General features: G+C 38.5%; 1 protein-coding gene across 7 annotated transcripts in view; it reads right to left on the bottom strand.

The window, feature by feature from the left end:
• Nucleotides 1-20587, bottom strand: part of CDC14B (cell division cycle 14B) — a 101046-nt gene that overhangs the window by 7445 nt on the left and 73014 nt on the right. For 3 of the 7 annotated variants that reach the window (XM_059411703.1, XM_059411704.1, XM_059411708.1), the window contains exons 7-13: nucleotides 18485-18547; nucleotides 15050-15137; nucleotides 14516-14746; nucleotides 10751-10889; nucleotides 10411-10570; nucleotides 9621-9718; nucleotides 1081-1197 (exon numbers count right to left, since the gene is read on the bottom strand). In XM_059411703.1, coding sequence (XP_059267686.1) covers nucleotides 1081-1197; nucleotides 9621-9718; nucleotides 10411-10570; nucleotides 10751-10889; nucleotides 14516-14746; nucleotides 15050-15137; nucleotides 18485-18547 — 896 coding nt within the window. Of the gene's footprint in view, nucleotides 1-1080; nucleotides 1198-5736; nucleotides 5883-9620; nucleotides 9719-10410; nucleotides 10571-10750; nucleotides 10890-14515; nucleotides 14747-15049; nucleotides 15138-18484; nucleotides 18548-20587 lie in introns of those variants that run through there. The other 4 variants (XM_059411705.1, XM_059411710.1, XM_059411707.1 and 1 more) reach the window with 3 other exon arrangements.

Raw genomic sequence — 20587 nt, 5'->3', positions numbered from 1 at the left:
GAAATTATAATGAAAAAATGAGCAGAAGGGGAAACTGGCAGAACTGAACAATTCCTTAAAAAAACAAAACACACACACACAGGCACGCACACACACAAAGACACAGAGCTCTCCCTGTGGGAGAGCTAGTCCCTAAGGACTAGCAAGTCCCTCAGGATGCAGGCTGCTGAAAACCTGCCCTGGAGACTAACTCAGCCATCCCACAGCCTCAAATATATGAGGGCAGAAAGTTAAAAAAGAAGCAAGGAAAATCGTGAAGGATGCTTTAAAGTCTGGTTCAAACTATCTTCAGGCTGCTTGTGGTCTGTTATAAGAGAGGCACTGGGCCATGAGCACAGGACCACAGGTTGTTGTCAACACAGGCAAAGATGCACAAACACAAAAGGGCGCCTGCCTTCCCCTCCTGAGATGACAGTAAGTAGGTTATTTGCTCTTCCTTCAAAAGGGGAGTGCTCCTGGAATATGCTAAAAGTGAAATGTCTGCTTTCAGTTCATGATTAACCACCAAAAACAATAATGAGTAATGGATTTGGTCATGGAATGTGTGCATGTTCTTGTCATAGCCTGTAATAATGAAGGAAAGGAAGATGCTGGGCTCCAGGTGAAAGCACAAACCCCCCTGGGTGTGTACTGTGGCCAAGAGACCAGGCCCTAGGTAAAGAAGGATTCCAGACTCACTGGTGTTCTCATATCCCACCATCACACTTATTTGCAGCTAATTCTCCAACAATTTTGCTGTATCTGATATACAAAAAAATTTCCTCCGAGCATAACAGAGAGCTATGGAAATACAAAAATGTATTGAGTACAACCCTCTCAATTTTCCCATAATCTGACCCCGAGACCACATTTCCAGTGTTGAGAACCACCTCTGAAAAACAAAACAAAACAAAACAAAAACCCTACATTAGCAATGGCCCAGATTTTCTTAGATGATGAACAAGTCAAACACATTTGATTAATTTCCTGTCACAGGGACTCTGCTTTCTCCTCTCTTTCTCTCTTCATTTCTATCTTCAGAAGGTTAAACTTGAAAATCAATGCTTGGAACTTTTCAGAAGAGTAGGATTCTTTTCTCACCTTTTAAAACTGCTTTTTCTTGAAGCAGATCTGGTGGTTCTTTTAGTAATGCCTGCACTGCCAGAAATGTTAGGTTCAGATGTTTTACAGCTCTGAACACTGGACTGAAGAATTACTCTGAAAACAGTTGGAAAAAAATAAGATTATATTCACTGAAACAATTTTCAAATACTTGACGGAGGAAGGCATCTTTGCACTTTAGTGCAAATTATTTTATTGAAAATTGATAGGATTTTCCACAAACACATTTGCCAAAAAAAATCTAAAACACATTTTCACATCCAAGTCTTTTTTATTTCCCCATGAAGGTTACACAAAGATAACCTGAATTTACCTTGCTTTAAGGAAAAAATCACCTGGCATCTTAAGCAATTCTCACACCAAAGAAATCAATCAGTAGAACAAATCTTTGTGCCCCAAAGTAAAAGAGGATTCTCAGAATTCTAGTCATGAAAACAAGAAATCATTTAAAAGCCCCAAATTCTAAAGAATATGAATATAAAAATCTATAAAATAGTCACTCTTTGGAGGTGAAAGTATGGGCAATATACCCCAAATCAATACTTACTTTATATAACATTTCAATTTTTAAAATATGTTCAAACAAAACTTGAATTTTGTCTAGATTATAACTACTCACTAAATCACTAAGTACCATTCACATGAAAGCAAAATTGTTTGAATTTTGTGAATCTTGATTTAATTAATCTCTAAAATAACTGATGCCTATGGGTGTAGGTTGTCCAGGAGGCAAATTCATGAGTCAGAAGAACACCCTCAGATAAAGCCCACATAAAGTACCTTGCTCAAAAGTAGAGGGTGTTTTGTAATTCTTCATTGAATGGTCACAGGGAAAACAGCAGAAAACATCAAAAGATTTTATGTGCAACCCTTTTCTTCAACAGATAATGACCAAAATGCTGAACTGCATACACACACATTTATATATACACTTGACTTTTATTTTTCTGTAGGAGAAAACACTGCCTTAAAAATAAGCTTCCTCCTCTCATGTCCAAACAAAGGTGAGAGTGGATAACCACTTAGGAGGACCCAGCTCATGAAGAGTAAACAGAACCATTACAACTAACTAATATGTCTCCTATGCCTGTCTCCTATGCCTTAGTTACTGCCATGTTAATTAATAACCAAAGCCAGGTCCTCAAAATGCAGCAAAGATCTGTAAATTCTGAGTATTAACCCAAACCAAAGCATATTCAGCATTTAGTAAAATGCTTAACTTCTCATCACTTTAAAAAAAAACAAAAAAAAACAAAAAAACGCGATGGGTGGCAGTGGACCAGAGAGGCAGCCTGGAGGCCAGGGGTTTCCAAGCTATTGGGGGGGGGGGGCTGCTGCTCTCTCAGCTGGTTTGCTTTATCCCCATAGTCTTCCTCAAAGCCTATGAAACAGGCCTTCGGTCTCAGAAGGAAACTGATCCTGGGTAAATGAACCAATGGTTGCCTTGGGATTTCTCACGAAGCTTCATCACTCTAACAACACAGAAAAGGTATATGCAGACAGTGTGATCAAAGAAGGCAACCAACCACGCTGGTATATGATTTCCACCTCTGAAAACAAGGATTTAAAAAATTTTCTGATCATATCAAATGGGGTGGGGGGGGGACAGGGGAATATTTAATGGTCTCTACTAACAGGATTTGAATATAGAATTTTTCATAAAGCAAAACAAAACAACCACCAAACTTCTACTGTTATTTCTGAAGCCCAGTCTGGGGGGTCTCACACCTGTTCTGTGAGGCTCCTGGGTTTTATCTCCATTTAGCCAAAGAGAGAAAATAAGACTCCTTTTGGCTTATTTGGAAATACCACACCAACTTGTCAAATAATTTGAGGCCACTGGCGGCCAAAAGTATAGACAATCCCCACCTTGTAAAATCATTAACATAAAAACAAGAGCCAATATATTACTTGTTTTAGGAAATTTAAATCTTGATTTCTTAACTACTACTGAAATATTCACTATTTGGAAAAAGAAATCGCTGCTAAATCAAATTTCAGGCTGGCAGGAAACATCTTTTAGAAAGCATTTCTTTCTCTATAAAATTAATGTAAATAATTCATATGGCTATTTTGAAAATAAAAGCATGACAGAAACCTGGAACGTATTTAATCACACCAGTAGAGATTCAGGTAACTAGTTATTTGCATTAACAACACAGCAGTTACTGTATCTGTAAGTTATGCATCAGTAAACTGGAAAACCCCCCAGCAACTACACTTAGATTATTACCTTGGTAAACTCCCACCACACCAAACGTAAGGTAGATCCACCCTACCCCAAGACATGTGGGAGGCCACTGCTTCTCACCTGGTGCAAACCAGGCCAATCACATGGCTTTGCAGAGCAATATTCTACATAAATATTTTCTCCTTTCCTAGTAACCCTAAATACTTCCCACAAAAGGTAACTGTAAGGATTAAACCTGTTTACATCATTGTTACTGCTGAAGGTTTTTGTTTCTGTAAATTCCTTTCCATCTTTTCCTTAATCTGCAGTCCTCCTTTTTATGTCTTGCCCACACAACAGTTCACCTTCTTTTTGGCAACCTCTTTTGAGACTCAGTATTCTCAGACCGAGACTTGCAACTTGAGGCATATAGCAAAGCAAGTAACTGACAAGCCAGTTCTCTTACCTCTCAAACTACAAAATGCTTTGAACATAAATGTTCAGTTCCAAGAAAAGAATCCATCAGTGAGACTGTGCACTATACTATTTACACTTGGTTATCCACCAACACTAAACAAACTTTCCAAATGATGGGCCTGAGGCCCTACAACTTTCAGGCTCTCCTTTGCCACTGTCTCAGAGAATCTGACACAGACATCTATAGTGTGGAATAGGCTGTTACCTGGCATGCCTGGAAAATCAGACTATCAGGCCATGATACGTCATCAGCCAATAGAGGTGAATACCAGAAATGATACCCGTAAGTAGTCCCCTCACAAGGTAACTATAAAGATTATACCTGTTTACATCATTGTTACTGCTGAAGGCTTCTGTTTCTGTAAATTCCAATTTAATCAGACAAGCTAAACTGAATACTCTTTGGGTCTACAAATGCATTGGAAAATATCGGTAATAACAATAAAAAAAGATTATATCTTACACAGAATATTGAAAAGAAAAGTGTCTGATAGAGACCATTTTTAAACTTACCTTAGGAAAAGTAATACAACTACAAAGTGCCTAAGTATTATTAGCAACGATTCCACCCGTTTAGAACTCCAGGTATCCGAAATACCTTTCCCACTTAGAACAGTCTGAGAATAAATCTATGTAGTGCATGGTGTTCTTGAGTCAGAATATGCAGATACCTAAGCTTAGTAAGAGGAATAAAAGAAAAAAAAGAAAAACAAAAAGACCTGTATCAGAAATACTGCTTATCTGTCTATGCAATAATAAACTTGGGATTAATAAGATACTTGAGAAAAGGTCATAATAGGAACATGTTAATTTTGAAAAGAATGGCATCTGCTGGATTTTTAAATCTTTTCTAGCCATCTGAAGACACTCCAGGAAGCCATGAAGTATAAAGTATGAGAGTTGGTTGCAATGGAATTCCACTTTGGAGGAGATCCTAAAAGGAACTTTCATGCTCCTTTACAACTCCGAAGTCCAAGTTGGAACAAGAGAATGAATTCTTGAAATATGAGCTAAAGGAAGAGTTTCAGAGAAAAAAGAATGCAGTGTAGACATAAGAGGGTAGTGTGAACCACACTCTCACAGGACACACCCTCCTTCCTATGCTCTTGGTGGCAACTGCACGGTGTTCCCCTGGGGAAGCTTCCTGCCACACTCTACTGCAGAACAAAAAGTCTGTTCACTGTTAAGATATTCATTTCAGGGTGAAAGATAACAAGAGAATACAAAATCTGCTATAATCACCTAATAAGGGTGTTTTGATTACTTCTGGGAAAGGAAAATGGAAGAAAGTGAGCACAGGGGCAGTCATGCAGAAGCACGAGGCTGAACAAGGGACTCCAGTCTTCTCTGCTGTCCTATTTCCATTTAACATGATTTTTGAAAACTGTACTAACTGTATTCCCTACAGGGAAGGATGTGAAATGAAGCCAAGGAGAAGATTCTGCTTACTCAAGGCAGAAGACTTAGCAGGGAAGCAGCTGCGGCTAAAAGCACTACAACCAACCACGGAGTCGGAGGGGAAACACCACACAACGCTCACTAGCTGCAAAGGCAAATCTCTACAACAGCATGCAATCAGTGGGCAAATTCTTTTTGCTAGATTGAAAAGGATATGCTGAAGACATTTACTCTGGAAATTAGAGGAAATTGACTGAAAGAAAAACACCCCAATTATCCCAGACTCACTAACTATTTTTGATAGGAAAAAGAAACTATTTTGGTGACTTTATAAATTGCTATTTCAAAAAATGCGTTAAGAGTAAGCACAACTTAAAAACAAAATTTGTTTTTTAGTATCCCTATAGGAAAGGATCAGGGAAGGCCTCCCCTCTCCACCATCCCATTAATTAGGAAGTTTCAGAAAAAGAACCTTTGAAAAGAGGCAAACCAACAAAGCTAGGAGAGGTGACAGTGAGAAAAACGTGCACCATGAGAAACACACTGGCCATCAGAGGTGACTGTATAGAGAAATGGAATGGGACACTTACACAGCAGCTATCTGTCAAAGGGTCCCGACGGCTATTGTGTTCTGAAACCATCAAGACAGAATAGCAGGATGGGAAGAATGTAGTCACAAACAATCCACCAGATGACAACACTACACAGTGCAGAGGTCAGCACAGCTAGGGAACATCTGGAAAGGGGTGAAGGGGAAAGAACAGATGTTCAAATTGGGAAGCCAAAATAAATAAAATAATAAATAAATAAAGCCATGTGTGAATTTTAGACACCCTGTGATAGATACAAAGGGGTGGGAAATGAGGATGGAGTTTTGCTATTTTATGTTGGGGAGAAAATGCTACCTTCAGTTTTAAATTGATTTCGTATTTGGCAACAAAAGATTAGATCCAATTTCTAGCTGGATAACTGGCCCTTGTTAATTTAATTGTATGATACAGAAATCAGAGTTGTACTTACAGGATTGAAATTCTTCGAAAAGCACAAGATATGCACACAGAAAACTAAATCAAACCAGAGGATAAGGAGGGAAAACCAGCCGAACAACACGCAGCCCTGGACTGATCATTAACAGTGATTCAAAGGAGGCACAATTATAAATGAACACAGCACAGCAGCAGTGATCTCATTTCAATGCAGTCCCACACTGGATAATCTAAGAGTTAAGGCAAATGGCTGACTTTGAAAATAAGGACTAACGAAGCACCCCCAACCCCGGGCAACACAAAATGAGGAAAATTTCCCCCACAAATCAACGTAAGATAAATTTCCTCAGTTGTTTTCCTCATTCATTTTCCTCTTATGGCCAAACTTGGCTTTCAGCTCAGTATTTCTTAATCCAGTGGTCTAGTTTTTGGCAGTGAAGAAGAAAACCTCACAGTTTGAAGAGTGGTGCCTCCATCCAGCTACTTCTAAATGGTCACCAGGGACATATCTGTGACCAAACATAAAAGGCTCTATTGAACATTTGCTCTGTGTGAGTAATGGGCTGATCAAGTCATAAATGACTTGTCTGGCTTACTATGAGACCTTTATCGGTGTCCTTGTCATCTTAATCACTGAACAGGTACCCTATATGGTCTCTAGTGACAAGGGATTACACTGAGTACGGACCTGAAATCCAATCTAACCTCACCCTGCAAGGTATACCTGGCAGCAAGTTACAGCTCATTTACTCCTTCCACAAAAACACAAACCCACTAATATATATTAAGATTACAGGGGCTTAGTATTTAGGCAGAATGGAATAACTGGCTTAGGAACACTAGAAGACTCTCTATCCACCCCAAGTTCCATTTGCAGTTACTGATTTAACAGTGATCTTAAAGGCAGAATGGTCTGAATATCCAAGTATCTCCATTACAGATTTTTCATCGTTCTCCTAAAATTCATGGCATAAGAATTATTTTCCAATGATGAGAGCACACCCATCCATACTGTGCTGCTAAGGAAGATTTAAAGCAAATTAGATCTATATTTTTACCTTATTCCCAGGTAGGCTACAATGGACTCTTTATGCACTATTTCATTTAACACTGACAGAAATGAGCACTATGCAGAAAGGCAGCATGGATGAAGTTATAAAATCTACCAAATCTATTTTAGCACAGACAACAATATACTTGCCGTCACGTCCCACAGATCCCGTCAAGGTCACGGTGCTACCAGATTTAATGTCTTCGTGGTAGTTGGGATCAGACAGACTCTCTGAGAAAAGGACTACTTTATAGTATCTAACAACTTTAACTTTACCCCCCCACCCCCAAATACTGTTTGTAAAATAGAAAACAATAATTGGAATGCTATTTTTGAGTACTATAAACTTGCTTTTAAGAATCACCAGTACTAAGTATTTTTTCACTAACTTTCCTTCTTATAAGTATTTTCACTCTGGGACACCTCACACGCAAAGGTGAATGTGATCACGTCTAGTGTCGCCTTCTGGTTTCCGATGGTATTTAGAATTTTAGGCCTCATTCATTGCTTTCTTTTATAATGCCACAAATCTATCAGCTATTAAAGGAACTTTAATGGTCTCATCTGTAGAAAAGCGCAGCAAGTGACATGAACTCTCTGGAATACATATTTGCAATGTAGCAGACTCAGAGTGACTGAAGGAAATTTCCTAGAAGCCCTATTTAGCAGGAACTTTGGACTAAGCAGAATTCCCATCCCAACTCCCAACCTGACTTTTCATCAGAAGCTTTTGAGAAATAAATTGATGTTGCAGATTCATAAAAACAAAATAAAAAACCTGAGCACAACTAAAAGCAACCCACAAATCACCCATTTTCTAGGGCTTATGACGCAAAGCCCTGGACCAGCCGTGCGGGCTATACCTGGAAGCTCGCCAGCAGTGCGGTCACAGACCACACCCCAGGCCCAAAACCATAATCTACATTCTGATAAGCTCCCGGGAGACTCAAATGCTCAGGGAAGAATGAACACTGTTTGAGGTGAGTACCTATACCTATCACGCCTCTTTTGGCCTCAGGAGGATTATCTGGAGGGACTACAATATTTCTAAATAAAAAGAACCATCAAGGCCTTAGATCAAGATTTTCTAAATTAAAATCAAAATGGCATCTGGAGTTACATAAATGACACAAAAGGCACCATTCTGAAAGCTTCCTCAGTGAAATGCAGCTGCCCCACACTGGAGAAGGCCCAGTGAACGCCTGTAGTCCACACGGACACGTGTCCTTCACATGGCCCTTTTCAACTGCGTTCTTTTCTGTGTGTCTTTTAAAAACATCTCAAGGCAGGGGCCCATGACGACACATGCCTCTCTGTAATTCTACTTTAGATAACAAGGAGGTGCCAGTGAAGAACCACTGTGAATTAAAAAGAAGGCCTGTTCTTCTCTGCCATGAACGTTTATGATGTCATTAGGTCCTTACTGTATTACAAGATGATTACTGAACAAAATGACATGTCTACATCACCCCGCCCCCCCCCAAATCAGATAAAACAAAACAAAATAACAACAACAAAAAAAACACCCCATAACCAGAGGGGGGCCTGGGCAGCTCAGTCGGTTAAGGGTCTGATGCTTGATTTTGGCTCATGTCATGATCTCAGGGCCATGACACTGGGCATGGAGCCTACTTAAGATTCTCTCTCTCTCTCTCTCCCCCCACCAAAAAAAAAAAAAAAAAAAAAAAGGACATAACTGGAAATGTGGTACCCCACAATGAAAAGAAAGGTTACTGTAAGGAAGGAATCCAATAGCATAAATGAAAGCATATACTAAAGAATATACTAGAAAAAAGTGCAATGGCCAAGTCTTTAAATTCTACATATTTTTCTAACAATCCTAGATGGTCCATGAGGTTGAATCCCAACTAGCACTTATACAATCAAGTACAGGTGAGCATATACACACTAACTATACAACTTCCTATCCCATACTAAACCTTCTTCTTCTAACTCCTCAAATGAAAAATACAAAATTCTTATTTAATCTAGTTCATTATTGCCCTAAAATAATAGAACATAAAGCTACAATGTCATCCCTGATTAAATGCTACCATATCCAAACAAATGGTCTATAATATGGTAGTGAATTTAAGGAAATACACAATTTCAGCAACTCTGGACAAATCTGTTATTCTGTGGTTTATATCTGCTGCCACTCTCCTGAGGATGGCCCGTGGTGATTATCCATGGAGAAAAAGCATTCCCGGTACTGCTTTCCTATGTACACAGCCTAGAGAGGTTACAACACAAGATGGAGATAAAGGACAGCTGAGAGCTTCCTAGGCAACAACCCTGGGTTTTAAATAATGCCAATAACCATTTTGAAGTAGCATAATGGGCATGCGACTATGGAGAAAAACAGGGAAAAAATGCTCACGAAGGACCTCCTATACATATTACATAACATCAACCACACAAAAGAAACCAGACTCACGTGAGGGGAATAGCGTTTGTTTTTGACTGTCTTCTGCTTTTCAGGGCTCGCAGTCTATCACCTTGTGTCACTCCATGGATTTCGTCATCATCACTGTACTGTATAAGTAAAGAAACACTGAGCTAGTGACTTAAGTTGCAAGTATTAAGGCAGTAAAGCATAGCACCTGCATTTATCCACATAGACACATACAAATAAACTGCTGAACTCTAAAAAATTTTGCTGCTTTCAAAATAAAGCTACAGGTCGCATTTCAAGACAACCAACAGTTAGTTGACTTTACAGACACTGAACCCAACAGCATTCTTGTTACAAAACATACTGACTGTGAGGAGGCATCATGGGTTTTCAGTAATGAACCAGTCTTCATAAAATTTCACAATCCACATACCACCACTCACTATAGTACCCCTACCCTCTAAACTCCTGATTCTTTAATATTTCCCAACTGAAAACAACTAGTTCCCCAAATTAACTATCGCAAAATGGGAAGGTGGTGGGAGGCACACGGGGAAATGTCACTAGGTTCATCTAAAGAGCTTACTTCACATACCTCATTTTTCTGGTGCCTAGTAAGCAAACAAACAATTTTAGTTTAATGGACATATGACCTTATCTTAACTATTTTGAATAAAAAATTCCTAGAGGGGGCTATAAGTATAAAAAAAAGTATGACAATAATCCCTCAAAATGTACTTTATTATTTTTATCTACAATTTCCCCGTACCCTATAAGGTCCTCAACAGCACTGAAAACAATGACAACAGCGTGATGAGGATGGTTCGATTACCAGTTCAGGTTCTTGCTTGTCTTGATTCTCGACCCCATTGATTGAAATGTCATCAACAGCCAAGAGGAGTTTTGAGACAGCTGCTCTGTGTTTTCCATTCTCCTGACACCTTAACTTTTGACGAAAATAGTCACCGTCCAACCAGAGGTTTGCTTGTTTCCTAGAGCATTTAAATAACATCATCAAAATACAGCTTTTCCAGAAAGATGAAAGACACACACAAATGACTCTGTCCTACAGACTACCTATTGCTACTGGAGACTAAGAAAAATCCTACTTCCCATCATTTTCCAGACCCAAGTGTCCCCTGAGGAATTACCAAAGTTCTCTGTCTACTTACATCACCAAAAATTGTTGCTGTGGTCCAATCACTGAGCCGGGTCTGCAGATTCTGACCCAAGCAATAGTTTCAGCTGCTGTCATCCTGTAATGCTTCATGATGTAGCAGGCTATTAGAGTGCCTGTTCGTCCAAGGCCAGCTAGAAAAAGAAACAAACCAAAGGGACCTGGTCTCATGTACTCCAGAATTGTGTTGGGCAGGTACAATTTTTTAGAAGGCTTCCCATGATTCTGCTTCCCTCAACAGCGGTTCTCAAGTTTGGATACACATAGTAATTACCTGAAGGGTATTAAAAAACACTGGGTCTCACCTCCAGAATTCTGATTTAATTGGTATGTGATATAGCCTGGACATGGAGATTGCTAACATCCCCCAGATAGTTCTATGTAGTCAACAGTGAAAATCACTTTTTCCAAGTGATGATTCTCAATGAGTACAGTTTTCTACTCTGAGTTTTCTGTTAATGGTACCACCATCTTTCCAAATGCATGAGCTTAAACTTTTACACTTCTTCCCTCATCCAGCAGTTTTTTCTACTTTACTTTTATTCCCATTTTCACATGGATTTTTTACCTCTATTTCTGTTTGTCCACCTTTACTCTCATCTAGACTATATCATTACCTCCTGTGATGGTTAATTTTGTATGTCAGCCTGGCAGGTGTATTTGGAAGAGACTGACATTTAGATCTGTGAATAAGCAGATGACCCTCCATAATGTGGGTGGGCCTCATCCAATCAAGTTGACGGTCTGAAGAGAATACAAAGACTGGCTTCCCCAAGCTAGAGAGAATTCTCCAATAGCCTGCCTTCAGATTTAAGCTGCAACCTCGACTCTCCTGGGTCTCTAGCCTGCCAACTCACACGACAGATTTTGTACTTGTCAGTCTCCATATTCACATGAACTAATTATTTATAATACACCTCTTTCTTTATATATACAGCCCATTGGTTCTAATTTCTCTGGAAAACCCTCACTTAAGACAGATTTTGGTACTTGCAAAATGCTGTGCTACTGTAACATATGTAAAAATGGGAAGGAGCTCTGGAGTCGGAACTGTAAAAGTCTGGAAGTTTTAAGGCACAATGTTGGAAAAAACTTAAGACCACACTGAAGGGGCTGTTGGTAGAAATATGGGTGTTAATGGTGATTCTGGTTCTGACTGAGATGGGAATGAGGAACATGTTACTGGAAACCTTGTTAGAAAGTGTGTGTTGGGGGATAGGGGAAACCTGACTAAATTGTTTTAGTGCTTTATGTAAGGTATAACTTGTGAATGACAACCTTGGATATTTAGAAAAGGAGATTTATAAGCAAACTATTTTTTTTTTTAAGATTTTATTTATTTATTTAACAGACTGCGATCACAAGTAGGCAGAGAAGCAGGCAGAGAAAGAGGAGGAAGCAGGCTCCCTGCTGAGCAGAGAGCCCGATGTGGGGCTCGATCCCAGGACCCTGAGATCATGACCTGAGCCGAAGGCAGAGGCTTAACCCACTGAGCCACCCAGGCACTCCTATAAGCAAACTGTTGAAGTACAGCCTGGTTTCTCCTTAAGTAAAACGTGAGAGGAGACAGATGAACTGAATAAAAAGTTGTTAAGAAAAACAGAAACTAAACATTTAGGAAATTCTAGGCCTATTCATATTGCAAATAGTGAGAAAGTATGTTCTGGAGAGAACACCAAGGGAATGGTCTATGACCCATTCCATAAAGTGATTACCTATGGATCTGATCAGCCATCTCAGAAGAAGCCAAAAACAGTGCTGGGATTGATTATACCAAGCAGGCACACTGACGGTCTGAATTAAAGGAGATACACACAGGATGAAATAAAGGAAGGCTTTCAAGTTTCTGGAATTCTAACAGAACTAACAGAAATCTCTTACTGAAAACATGCCTCATCCTTGAAGAAAAGGGAAGCATAGCCCCAAGGGACCAACAAGGCTGTCACTGCCAATATAAGCCTGGGGGCAAGGCTGGGTTTCAAAGGGTAGGGCCAGATCCATGGTCAGTGGGTCAGGCTGTTCCTGCCCACCACCTCAGGAGCACCGCCACTACCCACGGGGCCTGCGTTACAGGGAAGGAACCAGAACATTATGTCTCGGCCTTAAGATCTAACAGCATTTGCCTTGCCAGGTTTTGGACTTGCTTGGGACCTGTCAGACCTTTCTTCCTGATTTCTCTACCTGATTTCTCTTTGCCTACCCTACTGGTGTCCCACTATTGTATTTTAGATGTACTTAAATTGTCAGGTTCCACAGGGTGCGCTAGGGAAGAATTCACTGCCAAATGTCTATTGGGGGGTGCAGAACCACCCTGAATGAGGGTGAGAATAACCTCAACTGCTTATTATAATTTTAAAAATGAAATAACCAGTGTTGGATTTTAATTATTTATTTTTTAAAATTGTGGTAAAGTACACATGACATAAAGTTTACCACTTTAACATTTTTGTTCATGCATTATTTTCCCGTTTTTTTTCTGTTTCCTATTAGCTCACTGCATTTTTAAGTCAGCTGTTTTAAATTCTTTGTTCAATAATTCAAAGATCTCAGTTTCTTTATGGTCAGTATCTGAAGATCATTTTAACCATTTTTTTTTAAAGATTTTATTTATTTATTTGACAGATAGAGATCACAATTAGGCAGAGAGGCAGGCAGAGAGAGAGAGAGAGAGAGGAAGGGAAGCAGGCTCCCTGCTGAGCAGAGACACCCCCCTCCCCCCACCCCCCGCCACAGGGCTTGATCCCAGGACCTTGGGATCATGACCTGAGCTGAAGGCAGAAGCTTTAACCCACTGAGCCACCCAGGCGCCCCTATTTAAACCATTTTTAAGTGTACATTTCAGTGGTATTAACCAGCTCACTGCTGTGCAACCATTACTACCATGGCCTCTTTATATTTGAGACAAATGTGTATTCCCTTGTTGGGGGGCAGTGTTCTAAGGTGTCTGTTATTTCTAGTTGATTTACTGTGTTGTTCAAATCCTCGATTTCTTTACTGATCCTCTTATCTGGTTGCTTTTTTCCATTATTAAATGGGGGAGAAGTTAAATAAACCCTAGTACACCACACAATGTCTTCATACACAATCATTTATTCAGTAAACACTTATTAAGTGCCAAGGCACTGCTTTATAGCTGCTGAAAACATAGGAACTTGTTAGACTATAAGCTCCACAAAGAAAGGCTCTTAGAGTCTGCTCTTCTCACTGACATATTCTAGAACATATCAAACAAAAGGCACTGAATAGGTATTTAAGGGATAAATGAATGCATGTCTCTTTTTTAAAAAGATTTTGTTCACTTAGAGAAACAGTGCATGCATGTGCGAGAGCAGGGGACATCAAGAGAGAAAGAGGGAGAGAATCTCAAGCAGATTCCCTGCAAAGCACGAGACTGACATGGGACTTGATCTCATGACCCTGAGATCATAACCTGAGCCAAAACTAAGAGTTGGACAATTAACTGATTGAGCCACCCAGGCACCTCTAAATGAATGCATTTCAGTGTGATAAGGTTTTGTAGGGTTACCAATGAATATAATTTAGATTATACTTTTCACATGAAATTAGGGTTTTAAAAGCATTCTGTATATGCACAGCTTTTTAATGTCAGTCGTACCTCAAAGTGGTTTTAAGAAAAAAGCAACTTACTTAAAGTACAAGAAGGGCAGCTTCATGTATCCTGGCTTATAATCTAAATGGGGCTGGTGTGTTTCTAAACATACACACATGCACCATTCTTTAACCAACCCTGGAAACATACCTTTACAATGCACTGCAATGGCACCCTCTGCATTTTCACAAATATCCAGAAATTCTTTGACAATGGCATCAGTAGGGGTGCTACCATCCGCAAAGAAAAGATCATAGTGATCGAAACCAGCATTTGTAAAGCGTTTGGCATCATACATCCTTTTATTCAGACGAATAATGGTAGTAACGTTGTGATTCTTAAAATATGAAATATAAGCCTCAGGAGAATGTTGGTGGTAACCTACATAAAGAAATTCACCAGATGCTGTCAAATGCAGAAAGAAAACAACAGATAACCATTTTACTTATAATTGGGTGGAAAGAATATCTGGACTAGGGATTGAATACCAATTTCATTATAACTGGCAAACACTAATTTAAGAAGTTAAAAGCCAGGCAGAATGATGTACTAAAGTTACCAAGTTTATTTAAATAGTTAAGACAGACAAGCATGGTTTAACTCTTTGGCTTCTTCCAAAGGAAAATACAGGATGGATACTTCTTACAATAACAAAATTATACTAGGTTCCCTATTTTCACATACCGCTTTCAAGTCTGGTTCTTGAATGAGGTCCACAGAAGGCAATAAATCGGTCTGGTATTATCCAATTTAAATCTCCATTTTCTGCTTTCTGCAAAGGGAATATCAGTACAATTCATTTTTAGACTTAATCTCCTGTCCACATCCCTTCTCAATACTGACTGTCTGAAGGACTTCAAACCCATTTTTTTTTTAGCACAAAACTGTATATAAATGACCAGGAGACAAGAAAGTTAAAATTAAGCCTGCTATGAGTATTCCCAGGGAACAGTAAGTTAACTTCTCCTCGTCCTAATCGCTTTTCTTAAGATAGCATTTCTTTGGGATAGTCAGCTTTGGAAAATAGAGCTGACTGCTGCTACCTAAAATATAACTACATATTTTGGTTATTTTGTCCACATAAATTCTCATGTGGTTACTTCTACTTAATAAGAAAGCATTTTTTTTTTTTTTACTATGAGTGAATCCAGAAGCTTCTCTATTTTCCTTGAATGACTGTCTTCCAATATGAGCAATCTTGACTCCTTCAACGAAATTCTTGATTTCTCCATATTTACACTTTACTCATAGAGAGACACACTTCCATCATTTTGTTAGCTATTTAGTAAGAGAAATTTGCACTAACCCCACCAGGAAATTTGAAACTATAAGTACAGTGAGATTACAGTATATCCCAAGAAAAAGACACAAATATAAACTGAAATTTAAAACACTTTACTTCCTTTTATTAAGTTCTTTCAACTAGGTTTCCATAACAATTATTATAAGATAAATATAGCTAAACTTTAACAATAATAGAAATGGATACACAAAGATTTAAGCAGGAAAGGAAAGATACTTGATAGTGGAAAAGGAGAGAACTAGCAATAAGGGGTGCCTGGGTGGCTCAGTGGGTTAAGCCTCTTTCTCCGGCTCAGGTCATGGTCTCAGGGCCCAGGGATTGAGCCCCACATTGGGCTCTCTGCTCAGCAGGGAGCCTGTTCTCCCCCCACCCCATTCTCTGCCTGCCTCTCTGCCTACTTGTGATCTCTGTCTGTCAAATAAATAAATAAAATCTTAAAAAAAAAAAAACTAGCAATAAAAACACGATCAATTAGCTTTACAATTGGGGTATACATATGTGCACTCAAGAACAAGGAAGAAATAAACTGGGAGTTGCCTGAGTATTTATAAGCCAGTCAGGTAATCCAAATCCAATTTACTTAATTATCAGTGAGGGGAATTAATGAGCCCATGTTCCACACTAAAAAGGCCTAAGCAGGAATGAGAATGGGCCCAGATATTTCAATTTTGAAATGAAACCAGAAATTTGGAGTTTTTAATGAGAAACTGTGATTAGATTTCATTGAATTTGCAGACATCACAGATTGTATGTAAGAGCACCCTGAATTCAGAGAAGTTAAAATGGGGAAAAAATGGGCATCATGGAATCAAAGAAAGACAGGAATCCAAAATTTTTAAATATACCAGAGACTGAACAAAACGACCCAAGGTCTGTAGCTACGTAAACAGTTCCCTGGGTCTCAATGCAGTTTCACTGAAAGTAAACAGCTTTTGTCGGCAACCTTGCTATTCCCCGCAACACTGCAATTTCTGCATTAGTGAGAGGGAGACTAATTAGCACCTATATTACTCCTAAGTAACATAAAGACACCACTCTGCTCCACTGAAGGATACCAACTGGCAGTCTAACTAGTTTTACTTGCCTAAAAGGAGAAAGTATTTTTTATTTTAAATGTTTAATTTTATGAGAATAAGCACAAAAATAATGGTATTAAGTTATATTTACTAGTTTAAGATGCAAATTACATATATATTTTACTTCAGATATGTACTCCCATTCCAGAGAAGACATGGTTGGGCTGAATGAATCAATCCTGAGCTATGCTTTATTTTTTTTTTAAAGATATTATTTAGGGCGCCTGGGTGGCTCAGTTGGTTGGACGACTGCCTTCAGCTCAGGTCATGATCCTGGAGTCCCGGGATAGAGTCCCACATCGGGCTCCCAGCTCCATGGGGAGTCTGCTTCTCCCTCTGACCTCCTCGCTCAAGTTCTCTCTCACTGTCTCTCTCTCAAATAAATAAATAAAATCTTAAAAAACAAAGATTTTATTTATTTATTGGACAGAGAGAGATCACAAGTAGGCAGAGAGGCAGGCAGAGAGAGGAGGAAGCAGGCTCCCCGCCGAGCAGAAAGCCCGATGCGGGACTCGATCCCAGGATCCTGAGATCATGACCTGAGCCGAAGGCAGAGGCTTTAACCCACTGAGCCACCCAGGCACCCCTGAGCTATGCTTTAGATCTTTGTATATCACAGTAGTGACTAATTGTAACTATTAAAACAATTCGGTTATACCTAACAGTTTAAAATAATAGTTACTCTAGAAATCGATTGTGAAAGGGCAGTTTTCCGAGGATTCCAGATACTGCTGCATAGAGTGCTATCTGTGGAATCACTCGGTTATGAGTGAGAAAGTCTGCTCAAGGTAACCACAGTAGCATAAAGAAACAAGATTCCATGAGGACTCATGCTAAAGAGACCTTCAGCAAAGCATCTTACTATCTATTTAAAGGGCAGAATGGTAGGACCAAACTACTTATTCTTAAAAAAAAAAAAAAAAAATACACTACATTTAAAAATGTAGAGGACATCTATTGCTTTGCTTTCCTAGACTTTATTCTCTCTCTTTTTGTTTGGGTGGTTTGATAGGGCTGATCCCAGCACTCTACTCCAACTACCAAGATGGCCCACCTACCAACCACCCTCATCAGAAACACAGTCTGGTTTAGGGCTGGGGACACGACCTAGGCAGGCCAATGAGGAACTTGTGGGTCCTTTCTGATGACTTTGCCGAGAGAATAAATCAAAACTGCTGGTCACCATTTTTATCACTACTGGGCAGCTTTAGCCTAATTTAAAATACTGGAGTACATTAATCAGGTCATGCATGAAGTTATACCTGCTCCTAGATGTTTTATTTATGTAAGTCAATAAATTTTCCTTTTTTAGTTAAGCCATTTCTATTTACTTTCTGTAACTTGCAACCAATACTGTCTTGACTTCATATCAATAAAAGATGATAAAAATATTTTTTCCAGAGGTAATTAGATATATAATGACTACTCATCTCATCAGATCCTATGTTAAGGGTTTTATGATTTTCTCATTTAATCACTATATGACAATCATCAACACTAAAAAAAAGAAAATTGAAGGAAAATGCCTATAAGCACATTCATGCAACTCTGAAAAGATGCATCAAATGCAGAAATCACCATTAAGAACTGGAACTACTGAACTAGGGGTAAGAGGATAAAGACCTGAATTTTTTTTTTTTTAATCCTATACACATCTAAATCATTCACTTCTTTAAAAAACAAGAATATTACCTCTGTAAGTAAAACATGAATAAAGGAGCAATATCCTTGAAAACTTACTTCATAGTGTTCATATTCATCAAGGTTAAATGAGTTGAAATTAAGGAAGTCATACTGCATTGCCTAAAATCCAAAGGAAAGCTTTTAATAAAGATGTAAATAAGAAAACAATTTTCAATACAATTTCCTAATTAAAATTTCAGGAGGTACCCCAAAAGAGCATTATTATATTTAGATTTTGTTCCACTTACTAGTTTTCAAAGAAGGTAGATTATGTGTTTTAAATGCTTCCATTATCTGGAAAATTATAACAATATTTATTTTAATGAGATTTGATTTTTAAAAATTTTCCTTCATCAATCATCCTATCCATGCAGAGCTAAATAAAAGAAGTTTTCAAAGTAATGCTACTAAACTTATTAGCTCAATACCATTCAGCCTTCAAATCTAATGCCCAAGCAATGATCCCTAAATAAATAAAAAAGGAGAAAACTGTAGGTCAGCCTATTCTAAGTAAATCCCGCCGCTTCATAAACATTTTCACTTTCAAATTCCTTCGAATTTGAATTAAAAGATTTAACGTTCTTGATACTACTCAAAATTCAAAATTTTGAAAAAAATTCTTCTTTCAATAAGAAGAAAAACCATAAAATTTCTGTTCTGTGGCCTCACTCTGAATTGCAGCGGGCAGATCACGTAAGCAAAATAAGCAGAGTATCTAGTTTCTGACACAAAAACCAGCTGGTGGCCCCTGAGAAGTGTTCCCTGGTTGATGATCTCCTTGCCAAGCAGTATATAATCAAGAATTTTTAATTGAAGTACAGTTGACTTACAATGTTTTATTAGTTTCAGGTGTCCAACATAATTATTTGACAACTCTGGGTATTACCCAGTGCTCACCACAGTAAATGTAGTCACCATCAGTCACCATACAACGTTATTATATACTACTATTGACTACATTCTCTTCATTGTACTTTTCATCTTTCTGTATAAGCAAGAATTGTCAATCAGCAAAGTATTCTTGGTTCATAAGGGGGTGACTCTAAAAACTCAACTTTCAAAATTTAAACTGCGGAAATATGAATGAAAAATAGGCTACAATACCAAACAAAAAGCCCCTGTTTTTAAAAATAGTTATTTAAATTCTAAGACCATGATGAATTATATTTCTTTGAATTCAAAATACTCAATATATGTCATGCTATTTGAACTACAGATGTTCCTAACAGAATGATACAAGAAAATGTAATTTGTAGGCAAACTCTATTCATAAGGAGAGCCTATTAAAAGCTGCATTAAAATTAAGTCTTAATTATATTTATAAATGTTTTATATATGCAGTAATATTCCAAATCAGCCACCAACAAAAAAATGTTTAAATTGAAAATCAGAAGCCATCAAATAAAATTACATATAGACAGAAAAACAAACTTGGCCTATAGTTCCTGCTAATTAATTAGACTTTGGATGTAGTATCTGATTAAAAAAAAAAAAAAAAAAAAAACTAAGCTGAGAAATAATGGAAACTGCTATAGAATGTTAGAGTAGACCATTTCCAAGGCTAAGTTTTTCACCTCTCCTTTTAAAGGAGAGAAGGGAGCCCTAGGATCAGGACAGTTAGGCCTGCCTACATTAGCAATTCCCAGGGGCCCATCCGGCAGGAACTATAACTGCAACCGGAAGGGGTTCGTTTCCATTTTTGCTGTCCCTCCATCTCTTGAGCACTCCCTCTGAACATTACTTGCCTAATCTGAGGCCTGATGGAACTGCCTCAAAGCCTATGGTAATGAACCCAACCAGCTCCATTTATCACTGGACTCAAACCCCCCCAAAAAATTAAGTTCCATACCTTGTTGCTTAAGATAGGGAAAAAAAGGTATACTAATTAATCTCTGAATTTGTTTACTGCTTCGTTCTCAAAATTCTCAGAAAGCCACCATGTTTCATTATATAAGAAAGTAAACCCAGGTTTCTTTTGCCTCTGAAAATACAAGTCACATAAAACTTGAGATGTTGTTGAAGGCCTATTTGATCCATGAGCAACCGATTTGCAATTCTCATTTCCTGTGCTGCCCTGACATTCAAGACATACACCTGAGGGAGTGAGTGTTATAACCACAGTCTGCTGCGTCACAGAACTCCAGGGGACCCCATTCATTT

The sequence above is a fragment of the Mustela nigripes genome, chromosome 9 (genome assembly GCF_022355385.1).
Source record: "Mustela nigripes isolate SB6536 chromosome 9, MUSNIG.SB6536, whole genome shotgun sequence".
Taxonomy (NCBI): Eukaryota; Metazoa; Chordata; class Mammalia; order Carnivora; family Mustelidae; genus Mustela; species Mustela nigripes.
This window is presented reverse-complemented; position numbering and strand designations above follow the sequence as displayed.